At 59.3% G+C, this 17,835-nt stretch overlaps 5 protein-coding genes across 5 annotated transcripts; 2 read left to right on the top strand and 3 right to left on the bottom strand.

The window, feature by feature from the left end:
• Positions 1–933: 933 nt before the first annotated feature.
• On the bottom strand, positions 934–2,513 carry BDZ90DRAFT_231818 (hypothetical protein). Its single transcript, XM_025506014.1, has one exon. It carries the CDS (start codon positions 2,430–2,432, stop codon positions 1,248–1,250), a length of 1,185 nt encoding a protein of 394 aa, XP_025362670.1. The 5' UTR covers positions 2,433–2,513; the 3' UTR covers positions 934–1,247.
• A 302-nt stretch (positions 2,514–2,815) lies between these two features.
• BDZ90DRAFT_219637 (hypothetical protein) lies at positions 2,816–4,250 on the top strand (the record flags this gene model as incomplete). The annotated part of the gene is made up of 3 exons (XM_025504406.1): positions 2,816–3,408; positions 3,706–3,883; positions 3,957–4,250. Coding segments are annotated over 3 exons (1,065 nt in total), but the record flags the coding sequence as incomplete, so codon positions are not given.
• Positions 4,251–5,507: 1,257 nt separating this feature from the next.
• BDZ90DRAFT_160733 (hypothetical protein) lies at positions 5,508–10,714 on the top strand. The gene is made up of 2 exons (XM_025503612.1): positions 5,508–5,908; positions 5,995–10,714. The coding sequence occupies exons 1-2, from the start codon at positions 5,779–5,781 to the stop codon at positions 10,218–10,220; spliced, it is 4,356 nt and encodes a 1,451-aa protein (XP_025362668.1). The 5' UTR covers positions 5,508–5,778; the 3' UTR covers positions 10,221–10,714.
• Positions 10,581–14,330, bottom strand: BDZ90DRAFT_259882 (hypothetical protein; the record flags this gene model as incomplete). Its single annotated transcript, XM_025508200.1, has 1 exon — positions 10,581–14,330. One exon carries the CDS (start codon positions 14,328–14,330, stop codon positions 10,581–10,583), a length of 3,750 nt encoding a protein of 1,249 aa, XP_025362667.1.
• A 662-nt stretch (positions 14,331–14,992) lies between these two features.
• Positions 14,993–16,916, bottom strand: BDZ90DRAFT_219451 (DUF747-domain-containing protein; the record flags this gene model as incomplete). The annotated part of the gene is made up of 2 exons (XM_025504399.1): positions 14,993–16,591; positions 16,662–16,916. The coding sequence occupies 2 exons, from the start codon at positions 16,914–16,916 to the stop codon at positions 14,993–14,995; spliced, it is 1,854 nt and encodes a 617-aa protein (XP_025362666.1).
• Positions 16,917–17,835: the final 919 nt, after the last annotated feature.

Below are 17,835 nucleotides of genomic sequence, written 5' to 3'. Positions count from 1 at the left end.
CAGGCTCAGCGAGCAGGCTTGCTGCGTCGCGACAAGACGACTGTTCTTACGCGGCGGCTAGTCCCAAGTTCCAGACGTCGAGGGGCTCGCTGCTGCTCTTCGCCAAGGCGGGAAAATGCAGCGGGGAGTCTGTGCCGACAGCGGCTCACTTTGGCGATGAACGGAGTCCGGGGGTCGACGACGAAGGGCAAAAATGACACCCACTTCCTGCGGCTTAGATGATGTTGATGATGAAGCGTGCACTTGATTGTAGTTGGAGTCGACTTCGCGACTTGATTGTGATTGTGATCGTATCCTGGGTGAGTAATGGTCGATGTGAATGCGACAAAGACGGCGCGGCGTGGCTCGGAGCGCTGGTAGGAGTTCAAAGGTCCCGAGCGTTTTAATGCGAGATGCTGTGTTGCTGAGTCTCGATTCAGAAGCGCGGAGAGGGAACCCTCGCCCACAGACAGGCGGACTGAACGAGCCAAAAGAGGGAGAAAGCTGGAGAGGCTGGTGACGGAGCGGCAAACGAGTGACTACTTCTTGCCCTCGCTCTCTTGGTCAACGCTGGACAATCTCGCAGCCACCAGCATCCGGTCTTCTGCATGCATCCACTTCGACAGAGAGCGCCGCCACCAGCAGCATCAGCACCTGAAAAGGGAACAGCGGAAACGGCAGGGCTACGGTGGTACAGATGGGGCTGCAGCACAGCACAGCGCTCCAGATCGGGCGGGAGAGAGCCGGGGTTTGGCGTATGACGGCGACGTTGGTCAAACCTCGGCCTCGCTCCCAGGTCTACGGTACTCATCAGTCCGTACTCTGGTCCCAAATGTTCTCGCTCTGGCCAGGCACGATTGAACCCGAGACGACAGATACGCCAGCTCCTGAACGTAGTGGGTGTGATGAGACCCAGTGTCAACCTCTTTTCACAGCGTCAATCTCTGCGTCCTGCAATAGCACTTCATGCTACTATATCTCCGGAGACCCGATCGACGAATGCTAACGCCAATTGCAAGTGCTTGGCCGCGACTTTTATCTCCGGCCGGCTTCCATTGAAACGATCATTGCGTCTCAGTGTGTGGGTGGTCCATCTGATATGCCTCGTGAATTCTCGAGTGTGGCTAAGAACCTGATACGCGTGCAAGCCGCGACGTCCACGATGAATCCTTTTCGATGCCTCCTGTCACCCTTCTCGCTCACATTTTCATGAGGAGACCCGTGAAGAATCCGCCTCATCTTCGCTCACCGTGCTCTGCGCAGTCACATCAGTCCCCACCACCCCCCTGGCCGTCACCGAAGCTCTGTATCAAGCTATTCCAATCCACCCCCTCCAGCGCAGCACCAAAGTCCATTCCCTCCAGTCCACCAGCCCCGTCCTGACCAAAACCACCTCCGCCTCCATTGTTGCTGCCCGATCCATCGGCCCCGCCAAAGCCTGTCAGACCACCCCCGATGCTGTTACTCCTCGTTAGGCTACCAAAGTCCAGCCCTCCGGCGTCGAGATTACCCATCGAGCTGAGGTCTTGCCCAAGGCTTCCGCTATTGTCACCAAGACTTCCAGCATTGGCGCTGAGACTGCTGCTGCTACCGCCGCCGCCGCCGCCACTGGCGTCCATGTTCATGAAGGCGGAGAAGTCGAGGTTTTGTAGGCCCATCGAGCTTAAGTCGAAGGCTGGGGCGCCTCCTGGCTGGCTGCCCGCAGCGATACTGCCAGAAGTGCTTGTCGTGGTCGCAGAGGCGAGGAGGTGGGAGGCAGTGTCAGATGACGAGGATTGGCCGCCCACGGTGTCATCCACCTTCTGCTTCTTGGCGACAGAGACGTCCCCTTCATTCTCTCCGGTGCCATCGTCCGCGGACCTCTTAGTTGCCGTCGACGCTGCTGCTGGCTTAGCGTCTCCTTCGTCTTCGTCTGCCGTCAGGTCAATTACTGAACCCTTTGACTCTGGCCGCGATTGACCAGCGCTGCTACTCGTCTGTGCTGCTGCCTCAGCTGCTGCGGTCGTCTCTCCCCTTGCCTTCTCTTCCTCTTCTTGCCTCTTCGCATCCGCTTCGCTCTTTTGCCTCCTCTCTTCAGCTTCCTTTGCCTCCCTCAACGGCCTCTGCCGTTCCTCTTCTGCCTCCCTCATCTTCGCCCTCGTGTACTCGACAGCAAGGGCTTCCTGAGCCTCTGCGGTCCACCGACTGAGGGCGCTTACGTCCATCTGCCATTTGCGAGCTGCTAGCGCCATATCGCTCCATCCTGGGAGAGACTCGATCCTACGCTGTGATGAGGACGCGGAGTCGGCATTGTAGCGCAGATGCGCCTGGTAGGCCAGCATTTTGCCCAGATTGCGAAGCAATAGCGAGAGATTGGCTTGGAGGGCGTTTGCTAGCGGGAGCACCTTGCTGCCTTGCCCACCGGGTGTCTGATCGCCGCCTTCCACCTTCGTGCCACTGACTGACGAAGTCATGGTGGTGTTGCCGATTTTGGAAGAAGGTCACGATGAACAGAGCAAGTCAAGGAGCTCCTCGTGGTGAGTAGCAAAGATTGGGCCGGAAGACAAGGAACCCGCCGCATCAGCCGCCGCCCAATCGCGCTGCCGCCTGTCGAGTCCAACTTGGTGGACTTGACTCCACACACACTCTCTGAGCTCAAGTCACTCGATTCAAGGGTGCGGAAGTGGACGTGGGGGACGCGGGGAGGGAACAGGAGGGGGGCAGCTGGCGAGGGGCAGGGAGAGAGACGGAGCTAGTCCATCATCCTATCCTTAGCTTCCACACACGCTGCCTTCACGCTCCTTGGCTCGCCATGAGCTACGGTCCGCGTGATGAAGGCGCATCGGCATCACCAGCTATGGTCAGCGTCCCTGTGGCCATTGGCATCGGCCTCATCTTCTCCTTTGTCCAATCCCTCGGCCTGACCATCCAGCGCAAGTCTCACTTGATTGCAGCTCGACAACCCATCGAGGAGCGCAGACCAGAATGGAGGCAACCACTGTGGCTCTTTGGGTTCCTCGTCTTCCTCATTGCCAACGTGGGTGGGACCATCTTTCAGATTGGGGCTCTGCCGATTGTCATGCTTGCGCCGCTCGGTGCGGTCTCGCTACTCTACAATGCGCTTCTCGCCAAATTCTTGCTACAGGACGTACTCGGCCCCATGATGATCGGAGGAACAGCCCTCATCCTCGTTGGTGCCGTCCTCATTGGCTACTTTGGCGCGATCCAAGAAGCGCCGCATTCACTCGACGAGCTGCTAAACCTCTTCGGCCGCGGCCCTTTCGTCGCCCTCGTTACCATGCTTTTCATGACCTTCACCTGCGTAAGCCTCATTGCGCATCTGGGAGAGTGGCAGCTGCACACCTCGCTGTTGCCGCCAGAAGAGAGAAGAGCGCGCTCTTCATCTAAGAAGAAGGGGCATGGCAAGCGCTCGAAGCTTGCCAGGCGGTGGTCAGCTCCGAGTCTCGCACCCCTCGACGAGGTCAGTGAGACGACGTCTGGCGTCGCAACGCCCGTCTTGGAGGTGAGAGATCGAGAGAGGCAATGGTGTTTCGAGACGCCTACACCCTCAAATGGCGGTAGAGTGGGACCACCGAATCGAGGGGCTGCTCCCATTGCCAAAACGCAGCCAGGTCAACGCAATTATGGCACCATACCAGCAGCAGCCAAGCGACAGCCGCGCCGGGCCTCATTACCACCATCACCGACCTTTGTTCGTCCTGATCCGGAGTCAATAGCCAAGATGAGGCTGCTACTTGCAGTCGCCTTCGCAGCTTTGTCAGGTACCCTCTCTGGCCTCTGTCTACTGCTGGCCAAGAGCGGCGTCGAGCTGCTCGTCTTGACTTTTGGCGAGGGTAAGAATCAGTTCAACCGTTTCGGCAGCTGGGCGCTCGTCGGGATCATGATTTTTGCAGCTGTAGCTCAGGTGAATAGATGCCCGCCCCCGTGACGATGATACGTAGCATGCTCTGCTGACTATCTTTCCGCCTCGCCGACAGCTCTGGTACCTCAACAAGGCTCTCAAGATGGCGGACCCGACCTTTGTCTGCCCACTCGCATTCTGCTTCTACAACACCAGCTCAATCGCGCTTGGCCTCGTCTACTTCGATCAGCTGGCCGCCATCTCTACCCCCTCACTCTGCCTCATCATCCTCGGCATCGTCGTCTTGCTGTGCGGTGTCTTCATCGTCTCCATGAAGCCCGCCGCTGAAGATGGCGAGGTGCCGTACGACGAAGTGGCCGCAGACGAAGCTGCTGATACTTCAGCAGACGGCCCAACTATGATGCAGCAGTCGAGCCCTACGGAGACACAGGCGATTTTAGCGAACGCGGGCGGGGTAGCTGGCCCGCACCTTCCTCCTCCGCCAGTCATGGTCACCTCTCCGACCAGCGATACAGACCTCGAGTCGCAGATACCCTACCCACGTCAGCGCCAACGCAGCGCAAGTCAGGAGGGCGTCGTCCTCTCTCCACCGATGACACCCACACGCAAGCAAAGCGGTGCTCGCCGCCGCGGCTCGCACTCGCGCTCGTCGAGCATTACGGCCGGGCTCGGTCTGCACTTGCCCGAATACAATCTTCACCACGAGCAAGATGAAGATGTTATGCTCAGCCCGAAGTCAAAGTCCAAGGCGTCGATGCAGCGCTCGAGAACAGAGCCGGGGCTCGTTCCCGCACCAACCACTCCGCCAGGTTCGCCATCACCGAGTCAAAATCCTGTGTCACCCAAGCGTCGTACCAGCCGCCACAACCGTGGAGGCAGCTTATCGCTATACCATTCTATCCTCAATCGAGGTCTCTCCATTGGTCTCGGCCCTTCGTCGCCTGGCTTCCACATCGGGCCCTTCTCCCCGGACGCGGATGGCGATGAGGAGCAAGATGAGATCGACGCAGATTCAGCCAGGGCACTGGCTCAATTTCAAAGGCAAAGGGGCCCAAGGAGAGTGCTCAGTGAAGCAGATGCCGGTGGCATCGCAGCAGCTGCTGCTGCTCGAGCATCGCAAACCGCAGGCCGAGAGAGGACCGAGTCTCGTGAGCCAGACGAATCGGACACGGCGGGCTCTTCAGCCATCGCTGCCTCATCATCCTCCGCTTATCGAATTCCTCTCCCAAGCCTGGATACCGCCGCTCTCACTCAGCGATTGAGCGGCATCAGAGCGACGGCGTGGCTCGGCGGAGTGAGAAGATGGTGGTCACGCAACGTCAATGGGCGAGAGGACTGGGGGGAGGAGGAGCGACGTCGTCTGCTTGGGGATCGACGCTGATTCATGTGGATATGCCTTGTCTTCTTCTTGTATCATAGTACCATCACTCCTCTGCTTTGCAAGCCAACGTAGTCATTTGGACAAGATGAGCATCCTAGCCGCCTGGTGGAGCAGCCGGGTCGACCGGCTCGCGCATTTGGCATCCCGAAGAGACGGAGCGGGCCCAAGCGGGCATCGAGACGAGTTGGACCTGGGCGCAGGACAAAAAAGAGGGTCGAGGCGAGGGCGGCAAGAGACCGAGGTCGAAGGAAGCGGGAGAAGAGCGAGTAGCGTAGCATAATCCGAGGCCAGTCAGAGCTGTCCCACACTTCAGAGGAGAGTCAGAGAGAGACCGATAGTCAGAGTCAGACCTTCTCAACACCATCATCGTCTCATCGTTGTCTGCCCCCCCATTAATCATCTTCTTGGCCAGACTCGACTTAGCTTATTTCTTCCTCGTGCTCTTCCTCCACAGCTCGAGCAGACTTTCTTCTTGCTGCTCATCGTGCTTGCCTAGCGACTCCACCCTGGCTCGTTAGATAAACCCAACACCTCCTTCGGAAGCCGACGATCAACCATGGCTGCGGAGCCTCAACCAGCTGCGACGCCTTCTCCAGCTCATCAAGATGGCACAAGCAGCGATGCAGGTGCCAATGGCGAGGTAGCAGTCAATGGCTCTCACTCTGGCGAGATCCAAGTCGACGAAGGTGTGTTTCGGCATCAGTGCCGCAGCCTTGCGCGTCCAACGTCGTAGTACTGACCCATCATCTCGCTCGTACACACACACACGTAGAGCTCTTGCCCTTCGACCTTGTCCTGCACTTCCCCGAGAGGCCCCTGGTCCCAGCAACGGCCACCTCGCTCGGCTTGCCAGCCACCCCCTCGCCCCTCAAGCTCGCTGTGCAGCCCTCGGAGACGCTCAACGACATTCGCATCACATTGGCAGACAGTCCAGAGGGATACTGGCTCGGTTCGTACTGCTTCAAGCGTCCGGCAGCTAAGGCTGGCCAAGCTAATGGGGCTGTGGCTAAGTCGGAGCGAGTCGGCGAATGGGTGGAGCTCAAGGACATCTTCGATGGTGTGCCCAAGGGAGAGCGTGAGTTGTCCATTGCCTATGCGCCCTTGAACGAGGCAGAGGCTCGCAATCATATCCAGAGGCTGCGTGACCTTCTTCAAGGCGGACCTCAGGATCCCATCAACGCCGCCATCGATGCCGGTCTCTCAGTTCATGATGCGGTACGCCACCCCGAGGAGTGGACAAAGGAAGCAGTAGGATTCGCAGCTGCCCAGGCTGCGGCCAACAACAAGGCTAAGGGAAGCAAGAAAGCCCCCGTCGACTTGGCAGAGGAAGCTGCCAAGGTGCCTTTCGAGAAGTGGAACGGCTGGCCTGACAGCAACGCAACGCAACTTATTCCTCCCCAGGCACGATCAGCTCGCTTCTCCCCGACTTGCCTGCGAAGCATTTCCCTCTCTGCGTGGAACCCGCCGCCTCAGCCTCTGCGCGCTCGTGGCCACCTCCTCTATCTCCAGATCACCACTCTCGAGGGCGAGACAGTCCACCTCACTGCCTCTGTCAACGGCTTCTACATCAACAAGTCGACCTCTTCACGCTTCGACCCTGCCCCACGCCCCAAGAGCGAAGCTTACCTCAGCAACTCACTCTTTGACCTCCTCTGTGGCTTCTCTCCTCTTTTCCTCAACAACTTTGCCAAAATTTTCAGCGACCCTCTGTCAGCAAGAGACTTCTTCGCGGTCCTCCCCATGACCAACTGCATCGCTGCGGCTCCTTGGCTGGCCAACAATCATTCACACACAGCCGACCCGTTGCGACCGCAGACGGCCTACCTTCTGACGGGAACAATGGGCGTCGACTCCCTCGAGGGTACGCGCGACTGGAATGAGGAGATCCAAGCAGCGCGTGAGCTGCCCCGCTCCACTCTCGCTGAGAGACATGTAAGGGAGCGCGCACTTGGACGTCTCTTCTCAGACTTCGCCAAGTCGGCGGCAAGTGCAGTCCCCAAGGTGGCCGCAGGTGAGGTACAAGCCCTCAACCCTATGGACAAGCCTGAGGCGCAGATGTTCTGTGTCAACAACTTGTTCATCTCCCGTGGCGTCGATGGGGTAGACATCTACCCCTACCTGGGCGGCGATGAGGCGGCGCACGTTGCGGTCAGCAAGGATGTGCAGGGGGTGAGGATGCTCAACACAGTCGATGCAGATGGGCTCTGCCTGTTGGGCACCGTCATTGTTGATTGGCATGGTGAGCGTTGGGTTGCTCAAAGTATCATTCCGGGCTTATTCCGCAAGAAGGAGGAGGACGAGGTTGTGCCCAAGGAAGGCGAGGAGGTTAAGGAAGCCGAAGCGGCTGCAGAGAAGCCCAAAGCCGCTGCCTTGCCCTCTGACAAGCCCAGCCCGGCCGAGGACACCCAAGTCATCTACGGAGGTGTCGAGGGTCCCGAGGTCATCCGCACGAATGCCGCCTTCGACAAAGTCTTCGAGCAAGTAGCCAAATCGCTGCGCCTCTCGCGCCACGCAGTAAAGGATGCACAGGGCAAGGACCACCAGCTTTGGCTCAGTGTTGACTCCAAGGGACTGCGTGGGGCCGATGGCCGCAAATACGCTCTAGACGTGGCTCGCCTCACGCCCGTCGATGTCATGTGGCTCGAGGAGGACATGGAGGGTAAGCTCCTCGGAGAGGGTGATGCCAAGGGAGACAGATATCCGCACGAGCTTGCTCTCCTTCGCCCCGAGCTCATCGAGATCTATTGGGACTCGGAGTTCCGCAAGTGGGCCCGCGAGCAGCTTGCTCAGAGGAAGAAGGCCAGCGAGGAGGGGATTGAAAAGAAGTCGGCTATTGAGAATGGCGACGCCAAGGGTGAGGAGAGCGCAGACAAGAAGGAAGACGCTGAAGCGGCCGAGGAGCCTCTGGACAGCTCTGCCTTCCAGCTATCCTTCAACCCGGACGCGTTCGTCAAGTTCAAGCCCCCCACGGACGAGACTGCCGCCCCCACACCCATGATCACAGACGAGTCCGACGCCTCGGTGGCAGCAGTACGCGCAGCCTCGCGCTACCTGCGCGAGTCGGCTATCCCCCGCCTCGTGACGGACATCGCGACGGGGATGGCGAACGTATCCGATGGCCAAGCTCTCACGCGCCAGATGCATGCTCGTGGTATCAATGTGCGCTACCTTGGTCATCTTGCCCATCTGGCTGCACCGGCGCAGCATGACAGGCTGGACCAGACACACCTGAAGCAGTGCACCGGGTCTGGATGGACCGCTCTCCTCAGTGTTCTGCACAAGGTGGCCGTCCAAGAGATGGTAGTCCGCGCTGCCAAGAAGATTCTCAATAACCTGCTCCGCACCGCCTCCCCTGTGGACCTGACGGCGTGCGTCTCACACTTCCTGAACTGTCTCCTTGGCGCTGCAAGGGAGTCGGCACCGCACGCCGAGTGGACCCCTTCGCCCTTCGACGAGTCACCAGAGGAGCCTGCCTGGGCTAAGCTCACTCCTGCTTCACTGCAGGAGAAGGTCGACTTTGAGGTGCGACGAAGATACCGCTTCCAGCTTCCTTCCGACTACTTGACTTCGGGAAGTGCAAGGAAGCCGCAACTTCTCCGTGAAGTCTCGATTAGAAGTGGCATCCAGCTTAAGTTGCAGGAGTACGCTTTCGACGCTATTGCCGCCGGTCAAGCGAACGGGCATCATTCGACTGATAGCGATTCGGCTCGACCTGCCACCCCTCCTGCTACTAGCAATAAAGCTGCTACGAGCGTTTCCGTCGGCAACAAGAAGAAGAAGGGTGGCAAAAAGGTGGCCGGTATCGACGAGGTCAGCGCTGCGGCTCGCACGCAGAGCACCACCTTCTCACCGGAAGACGTTCTCAACCTCCTCCCCATCGTCAAAGACTCTGCCCCCACATCAAAGGTAGCAGAAGACGCTTTCGAGACGGGCCGTATCACCATGATGTCTCGCGGCGAACGTGAGCTTGGGGTGGACCTGCTGCTCGAGGGCATCTCCTTCCACGAGACGATCTACGGCATGGCCCACCCAGAGACGGCACGTTGCTATGCCCTCTTTGCGGCCATTGTCCACCAGCTCTCCACGCTCATCAACGCAGAGACGGCGGCCAAGATCCGTGAGGAGCAAGAGAAGCAAGGCAAAGAAGACGTGCAAGTCGAGATGTCTGCCTACGCTGAGCACCTCAGTGGCGCAACCGCACTGCGCTACCAGAGACAGGCGGTCACCATCTCTGAGCGCGCCCTCGGCCTCGACCACGCAGAGACGCTTGCCCAGTGGTCCTCTCTTGCGATCCTCGAGCGCGCAGAGGGGAATCACGAGGCTTCGCTCCGCTGTGAGCGTAGGGTAATGCAGCTGCAGGACATTGTGCTGGGAGCAAAGCACCCGGACAACGTTTCCGCCCTCTCCAACTTGGCCACCACCTTGCAAGCGGCGAGGCGCTTCGACGACTCGTTGCAGGTCTTCACAAGCGCACACAACCTTGCCCTCGAGCTCTTTGGTCCAGATGCGCTCGTTACGGCAAACGTGGCATTCGAACTTTGTCAAGCGCAGAGCCTTGTCGGCGAGCTTCGTGCCGCACTCGAGACACTCAAGGAGAGCGTGCGCGTCTTCGAAGCTGTACTGGGCAAAGATCATGCCCACACCAAGGAGGCGGACGTCTTCCTCGGCCGACTGGCAGCGGCGGCCGTACGAGCTGCAAAGATGGAGCAAAGCCAGAAGATCAGGGAGGCTCAGATCGCTGCTGCGGGCGGGGCGAAGCGTCTTGGCGCTGGCGGAGCCCTTGCGGCGGCGGCGGCCGCAGCTGCTCAGGCTGGTGCGAAGGGTCAGACCTCCACGGCTGCCAGTGCGTCCGCATCCTCGTCGAAGAAGAGCGGCCGCACCGCAGTCGACCCTTCTTTGAGCGTCGATGAGTTGGTGCGCTACATCTCAGGCAGTGGGGGTGCCGGTGCCGGCGGGAACAGGAAGGGCAAGGGGAAGGCGGCCGTTGTTGGCAAGTAGAAGGGAACTTTTCATAGCATAGCACAAAAGCCAGAAGACAGCGTCAGCGTTCTCTCTGGCATTCTCACCACTCTTCCTATCTCCATTGGTCGGACGGACCTTGCATCGTACGTTTTCTCATCACGCTGCGACTGGGCGCAATGACGATCATCACCATCGCAATCGAGACGACGAGTGAACCAACGAGATGACTTGTGCTTGATTGATTAGTTGACGCCTCAGCTCTGGCGATGGATGAGTGGACCGCTACGTGACATTCGATTCGCCCTCAGTGACAGCCGGGTCAACAGTTGCAGAGGTGACTGCTCGGCTCTGAGGCGGTGACAGATTCCTAGACCACCGTCGTTCGCTCGAGCAAGCCTAGCTCTCCTCCTTCTTCACCCTCTCAGTAGCGGTCACTCCCTGCTGAGGTGGACCAGCTTGCTCCATGACTTGATCGACAGTCTGAGCAGAGGGATTGTTCTCGGCCTTGACTTGTTGCGATGATGGCGACGAGGCTACAGCGGTGCCCGACGATGGGACGATAGGGCAAGCCTGCTTCGGCGATACGCCTGCAGCCGCAGCAAGGTCAGGTGGGAGAGTCGTAGTAGGAGGTGTAGCTCTAGCTCCTGCGTCCGACGCGCTCACCGAGCCAGATGCTGGAGCGTTGAGATCTCCGCCCTGTGGAGCAGACAGAGCTGACGGTCCAGCACCTGCGGCGAGCGAACCGGTCCCAGGAGCAGTGGGCGGTTTGATCGGCCGACTGACGCTCCCTGGCCTTCCAATGCGCAGGTTTTTGCGCCCTGGGATGCCTTGATAGACGCGGCCGGTGGGCGATGCTCCTCCACTCGGCACGGGACTGGACCCCGTCCCGTTGCTCGAGCTCGGCAATACACCTGGCCAGCGGGGGGAGTTAGTATCGACAAGCGTGCTGCTGCTGCCCGGTGCTACGCCACTAGCACCGCTAGGCGAGGCTGTAGCATTAGTGGAAGTGGTCTTCAATGGCCGAATGGGAAGACCGCCCAGTGCAGCTTCCACAACGAGCGGGCTCCGCGTACGTCCCCCCTCGTCGTCCGACCCTGTCGCGGTGGCTGAGCCTGATCCACCAGCGCCGCCAGAGAGGCGCGAAACACTCTTGAGTCGCTTGATAGAGGTGGACGCTTCGTTCCCGCTTGGACCTGCAGATGATGGCCTGGATGCGGCATCGCCCGTTGGGGAAGGTGGCACGGAGCTTCCGTTCTCATCGACCATCCCTCCCGCGCTCCCACGCCTCTCTGCAGCGATCCCCTCTTCCGACCCTCTCGCCCTCTTTCTCCTCCCCGTACCCGCTGGCTGCGGAGAATTGGAGCGCCTCTCCCCACCACTGACACTGCGCTGAATTGCAGGAGAAGCAATGACCGTCGCCGGCTCGCGCTGTGCCTGCCTGCGGGTGCGACTACCCCCGTCTATCCCCGCGGACCAATGTGCCGCAAGATTCTTGATGGAGGTCCGCTCGGGGCCGTGCGTTGCTAGGACGTGTGGTGCGGAGGCCGGGGCCGATGCGGATGACGGAGAGGGTGCAGAGGGAGCTGCAAGGGGAGCTGGAGAGGCAGAGGCGGAGGGCATGGCTGCCGAAGTTGGGGGCGTCGCCGCCTTGATAGCTGATGATGGGCCCAAGAGATCCTTGCCTGCTGGTTTGGCTGGGACGGGACTCTTGGCATCATCGCTGAGCACGGCTGCTGGCTTTCTGCGGGACAGCTGCTGCTGCTGAGCTGTACTGCCGCTATCCGCGCTGCCTGTACTTCTCCCTGTGCTCAGTCGCCTCGACACCGATGAAGCCTCGCTGGTCTTGGCATGAGGCCTCTTGCGCTTGCGATCCTCCCCTACTACATCAGCAACGGCGCTCTCATCTTCCTCATCCTCATCGTCACTATCCGGGAAGAAGACGCTCGTCCTACTCGCCGTCCTTCGGTGGCCATGAGAGTGATGCAGCCCACTCCCGCTGCCATTGCCACTACCCGCTGCACTACCTGACGAGCGTCTTCTCTGCCCCGACCCAGCTTTCAATGCAGCCTTGCTCGCCAAGCTCACGGGCCCATTGACGCTCGGCTTCCTATTTCTCCTCCCTTCCTCGCCCTCCGCAACACCCCAATGGTGCGCCAGGGCTTCCGTCTTTGCAAGCTTGCCCAGCATCTTTGGGCCACACGGCGTGTCGCTGCTACTGCCGCTGCTGTCATCTGTGCTTTCTCCATTAACAGACGTGCGAGTTGGAGCGGATTGGTCAGTCAGGTCCGACGAGCCGGAATCACTTGCGGGCGGGACAGGCTTGCTTGGCTTGCGTGCGATTGGCTTCGCTGCCGCTGCTGAGATAGTCGAGGTTCTGGCCTTGCTCTTAGTGGGCGTGGGGTCCTCTTTCTCTTCGAAAGTTCGCAGGGGACTGAGCCGGATAGGCGTGGTGCCCGAGCCAGACGATTCCGCTGCAGAGGACAGGCTCGTGGTGCTAGCCGCAGACGAGACTGGCGCTGGGGAGGCATTTGCCTGCTGAGAAGTGCCACCCGATAGTCGCCCTCCCTTCGCTTTAGCAGAAGCTCCCGCATGAGCATCCTTGCTTTTGCCCTTCCCAGTTGCTCCACCAGCCGCATGCCCGTTCGTCTTCACCTTCTGTGCAGCCTCAGCCACACTCGCGACAGCAGCCTTCTGCTTCGCGACCTGCTGACTCTTCGCCGCAAATGCCCCTTCAGTCGGCGTCCGGCCAGGCCAGTCTGCCTTGAAGATCCGATAATGTCGCTCGCAGCGGCTGCACTCGTCGGGCAGCCACCACGTCTCCGGCGCGAAGAAGGGGGCGCCACACGTCAGGCATTGACATTTTGGTCCCCGCGCTTCAAGAGGGTCGACAAGCTCACGATCTGAAGGAACGACGGAGTTGAGGATACTGCGGCTTGAAGAGCGGGATGAAGCACGATTTGCGTACTCTTCTGATGCTGATGTCGATGAAGGAGTCGCTACGCCATTGCCGTTGGCATTCGCCTGTGGCGGCGAGTCTCTGCGCGTCTTGATGCGCTGTGACAGAGAGCGACGAGGAGTGGATGAGGAGGCTTCACCTCCGCCGGCTGCGCTGTCATGATTGACCTCGCCCTCGAACATAGTCGCCTTGACTGCAGCGCTCTGCTCTTCCTTCTCCTGCATGGTTTGTATTCCCTCGCGCGCAAAGGCTCCTCTCCCCTTCGACTCGCAAGTGGCGCACAGGCACTCCCCGTTCTGCCAGCCAAAGTAATGCTCGCCATAACCCACGAGAATCTCCTCATTGATAGCGATCGGTCTGAGCACCTTGAACTTCATGGTGTGACCATTCCGTGAGAACTCAACCGATGGATCACAGTCGTGATTGACAAAGCGGGCCGGGCCAAGCAGGAGCTGCGAGCAGTTGCGCGCACTGCTCTTGATGATGCTGAAGTCGCGGCCTTGTCCCAAGACACCTCCGTATGGTTGAGTAGCTGTCGCCTGTCGTGATGCGGCCGCTTCGTTGCGTAGAGCCTCATCTTCAGTCTTTGTCAAGTCGGTAAGGCCTCCCTTGCACATGATGTACTCTCCAGGTTTGAAGTTGCGCACAGCAATGACGCAGATGTCTGCTTTGGCGTTGCTTGCTGCTGAGCCTCGCGAGGCATCGTTGCCACCTGATCTTCGCGGCTTCGTCTTTGGCGCTGCGTTTGCAGAAGCAGCAGCTGCTGCTGCTTGTGCATGAGCCGCTCCAGCTGCTGAGCTCTCAGCTACGGAGGAGCCGTCGGGCAGTGAGGAAGCCACCGGCGTCAGAGAGCGTTGGTAGCGATAGGTGAGGGCAAATTCGAAGCCCGCATCGGGCATGTATGCCTCCAAATAGCGCCTTGCGTGCGTATGGAAGGTCTGCCGTTGTCGCTCCGTCTTCTTTTGAAGATGCTTGCGGATCACCGGCATCTCGCACAGCTCTTCGAGGGCCTTGCCGACATCCTTCTCAATGACGACGCGATTTCGAACCAAGTTGATGACGGCCGACGTGTCGAAACGGGGCGAGCGGTACGTATAGTTCATCTTGTGCGTCGAGATCGGCGGATCGAACTCGAGCGAGTCGAGGAGCATGTCGCCCAGGAGATCATCGTCGGCTGAGATGTCCTCCATTGCGGACAGGCTGGCGCACAGACGTGTGTAACTGGGGTGCGAGGGGTGGTGGAGAAAGCTATGATGACGAAGACGCGGACGTCATAAGCCACCACGCCTGATCACCAATCCCCCAAAATCGTGGCAGCGATGGCGAGGCGGCAGCAGCGACGAGAGAAGCAGCGAGCTGCACTCTCTTGTGTTCCTTTGTTGCTCCACACACCAGCCGCTGATACTGCGACTTTCTGAGCTGGCTGGCTGTCTAGCTAGCTGGCAGGTGTCGTTTTTCTGTCTGTCTGAGATGAGATGAGTGGATCGAACGGACAGAGACAGCGGCGGCTTAAGGTCAAGTGTGGCATTCAGTCGAGTCGAGTCGATGCGTTTCGTCGTTGTCTTGTGGGCGTCGTGCGTCGCGCCGGCCCGCAAGGCAAACCCGTCGTCGCAGCGTCGGAACGAGAGCAGCAGCCAGCCAAACGCAGCAACGAGGGGAGCGGGCAGCCACTGCCTGCCAAATTCAACCGATTTCGAGACGAGAGCCAGATGCAGGAGGCGGGGGCGAGTTTTGCTCCGATGACGACGCTGTGCGGCACCAGAAGCTGTGCCAATGAATGATGGCCATGAGAATCACACTGGTAAAAAGAATGCTACGAGGTCCAAATTGCAGGCGATGCGCTGTCTCTGCGCTACCACAGCCTGCTCTTGACCATATCATAGCGCCGAATATCCATCAAACTCGACCCACCGCCTCCTCCCGGCTTCTTCCCACCACCGCCTGCGCTCGCTCCCCCACCATCATCCCTGACCATCTCCCTCACCTTCGCCTCATACTCCCTCTCCCCACTGCCAACCCCGATAGCAGGTCTATCGCGCGCATTGAGCTCCTCTTCCTTCTCTCTCGCGAGCATAGTTCTGTACCGATACGAGGCAAAGCTGACCAACATCGAGCCCAAGATGAGCTTGATGACCACGAGAGAGACCCAGACACCTAGAGCCGTGAGACTCCATGCGAGAGTCTGAACAGCCTTATCCACGAGGCCATCCATCCAGCGTGGTGGATCTTCGCTGACGCCGAGGCCGCCAATGAGCTGGTGAGCCAGGGACATTAGGAAGCCTAGCACAGACCCAGAGCCTGAGCGAACGCCGCCACCGCTATTGCTCATGGAGGGTGCCGCGCATTCGTCATAATGCGAGTCGTCGGCCAGCATGCCCCATATCTGCGCCGATATCCTCACTAAGAGGCATGCAAGTGGCAGAGCTGCAAATCCTAGCCTGCGGCTGACAATCGGGCTTTGATCGACGAAAGTATGGCGACGCTTTGTGCCGCCACCCGCTGAGGCTGCCTCCGAGCTGGAATCGGCCGGTCCTGCCACCACGAGATCCCTGCAAAGCACATCCATGAACCTCCCATAGACGCTTGGCCGGATATGATTGAATTTGGTGATGAAAGCATGCTTCAGCCAATCAACCAGGCACTCTGATGCAAGCACGATAGCCACGGGGGCGAAGCTTGTCTCTAGCAATGAAATGCTGGGGAATACCGTAAAGGAGCGAGGGAGCGGTACTTCCCCGGGGCTACCGCCGCTGCCGTTGCCATTGGTGCCGCCGCCGCTGACTTCGATCAGGTTGCGCAGCCCGATGGCTGTGAGGATTAGGGTGAGCTGGAAGCGCTCAACGATATCCGCGCAGGTGAGTTGGAAGAGGTTCTCCTTTTCAAACTTCTTGAAGACGCTTCCCTTGATTTCGACGAATTGGTTCGACAAGAGCAGTGTGAGCAACGCATTGTCGTAAGAGTTGATGGCGACATTGAGCGTGACGAGTTGGTAGAAGAGGACGAGAGTGTGTGCCTGGATGTAGAAGAGGGCGAGTAGGAAGAAGCCGAAAGGACGCGCTACGGGCTGAGAGCCGTCGTTTCGTCTTCCCAGGGTCATGCGACTGAAGAGGGCGTCGAGGAGATCTTGACCGAGCGAACAGCAAAGGCGGTCGAAGATTTCCATGACATTGAAGATGACGTAGAGTTTCACGACGTCCTGGCCGCGGACCGAGTGGTACATTTTGGAGGCGTCGGTTATGCGGCTGAGGATGAAGCAGCTCAAGACGACAAGGGCCATCTTGAGGATATCGCATTTGTGCGAGGAGTGCAAGAAGCGCTTTGGGGATGAGGAAGTCAGGTTGCTGAAGAGATTACGTACACCGAGGGTGACAGCTACCAGGAACCGGAGTGGAAGGATGGTGAAGGTATAGAGGAAGGAGTCCAGGCAGACGACGAAGCCGAAGATGATGATCTGTGGAAGGGGCGACATCGGTGTCAGTAGGGTTGCAGTACGATTCGAACGTTCAGCTGCGTCGACTGACCTTCTCGACCCACCAAGGGACAGCGACGAAGTTGGTGACCCGCTCCCACTTCATCTCCTGCGTGCTATCAAAGTCGGTCGCCAGCACCTCCTCCTTGAGGTACTCCCACAGTGAGAAGGGGCCGAGGGATGCAGGCTCGACGGTGACTGTTTCTGCTCGAGGCTTGGCCGGTGGGCGACTTGCAGCACCGACAGGAGCTGGCGTAGCAGACGCTGCGGGCTTGCTAGGCGACTTAGACTTGTTGGCTGCTACCATCGGCGGGCCGAGCTTCGCGAGCGCCTTGTTCGTCGTAGACTTGTCTCGCACCTGACTCGCTGAAGCTCTCCTTCCCGCGGAGATGTTGGCAATCTGGTCGTCGATTGCAAGACTCTTGCGCCATTCAGCCAGCGTCGCGGACAGCTGCGCCCTCGAATCGGGAGGAAGCGTGCCGTTAGCCCTGGTCAGATCGTGAAGGACCTTTGGTGGCGCAGAGGCGGGCACATCGACTGGCAAAGGAGTGTTGCTGGCCTGTGGTGTTCTCTCCAGGGGCGCCGATGGGCTCGATGGCTCGTCATCCGCCGTAATTGTAGGCGGACGCAAGGCTTGAGGAGCGGCCAATGATGGCGAGATGGAGCTGGATGCACCAGTACGATTTGGGCTGCCGCTGAGCATCGAATCGTACGAGATGCATCCTGGGGACGAGAGCTGTCTCATCAGAGGGTGGCCTCTGTTCTTTCGGTTTGAGCGCGCTGTGACGTCGGAGGCAGGAGGAGTGAGAATGCGTGTTGAGACTGTCTCAGCCCGGAGCAGTCATGCTCACCATTCAAGGCTGACGAGCTACCAGGAGTAGTAGCGTGATGCCTACGGTTCTCTCTCCTCAGGCTGCTGTTCTTCTTGAGCTTCAAGGGAGACAGCGACTCGGATGTCTTTGTAAATTGAGCATCGTCGTCCTCGAAGGAGCTGACGATGGAGACGTCACCATCTTCGTCGAGGGGTGGTGGTGGTGGAACCGTTGGAGGTGTGCGCTCATCTTTCACCTGATGTGGTGTCGACGAGGATGACTCTGTATCATCATGATCATTCATGCGGGCGTCATGAAGCGGCTGATTGGCTACTCGCTGTTGAGGGGTCGAGGATCGTGTGATGGATGAGGATTGACGCCTGTGCGTCCGAGTCGCACCTCACAAGGTTCAAC

Source organism: Jaminaea rosea, assembly GCF_003144245.1.
Source record: "Jaminaea rosea strain MCA 5214 unplaced genomic scaffold BDZ90scaffold_5, whole genome shotgun sequence".
In the NCBI taxonomy this organism is placed as follows: domain Eukaryota; kingdom Fungi; phylum Basidiomycota; class Exobasidiomycetes; order Microstromatales; genus Jaminaea; species Jaminaea rosea.
The sequence above is the reverse complement of the archived record's forward strand: the minus strand, read 5'-3'. Positions and strand labels throughout refer to the sequence as shown.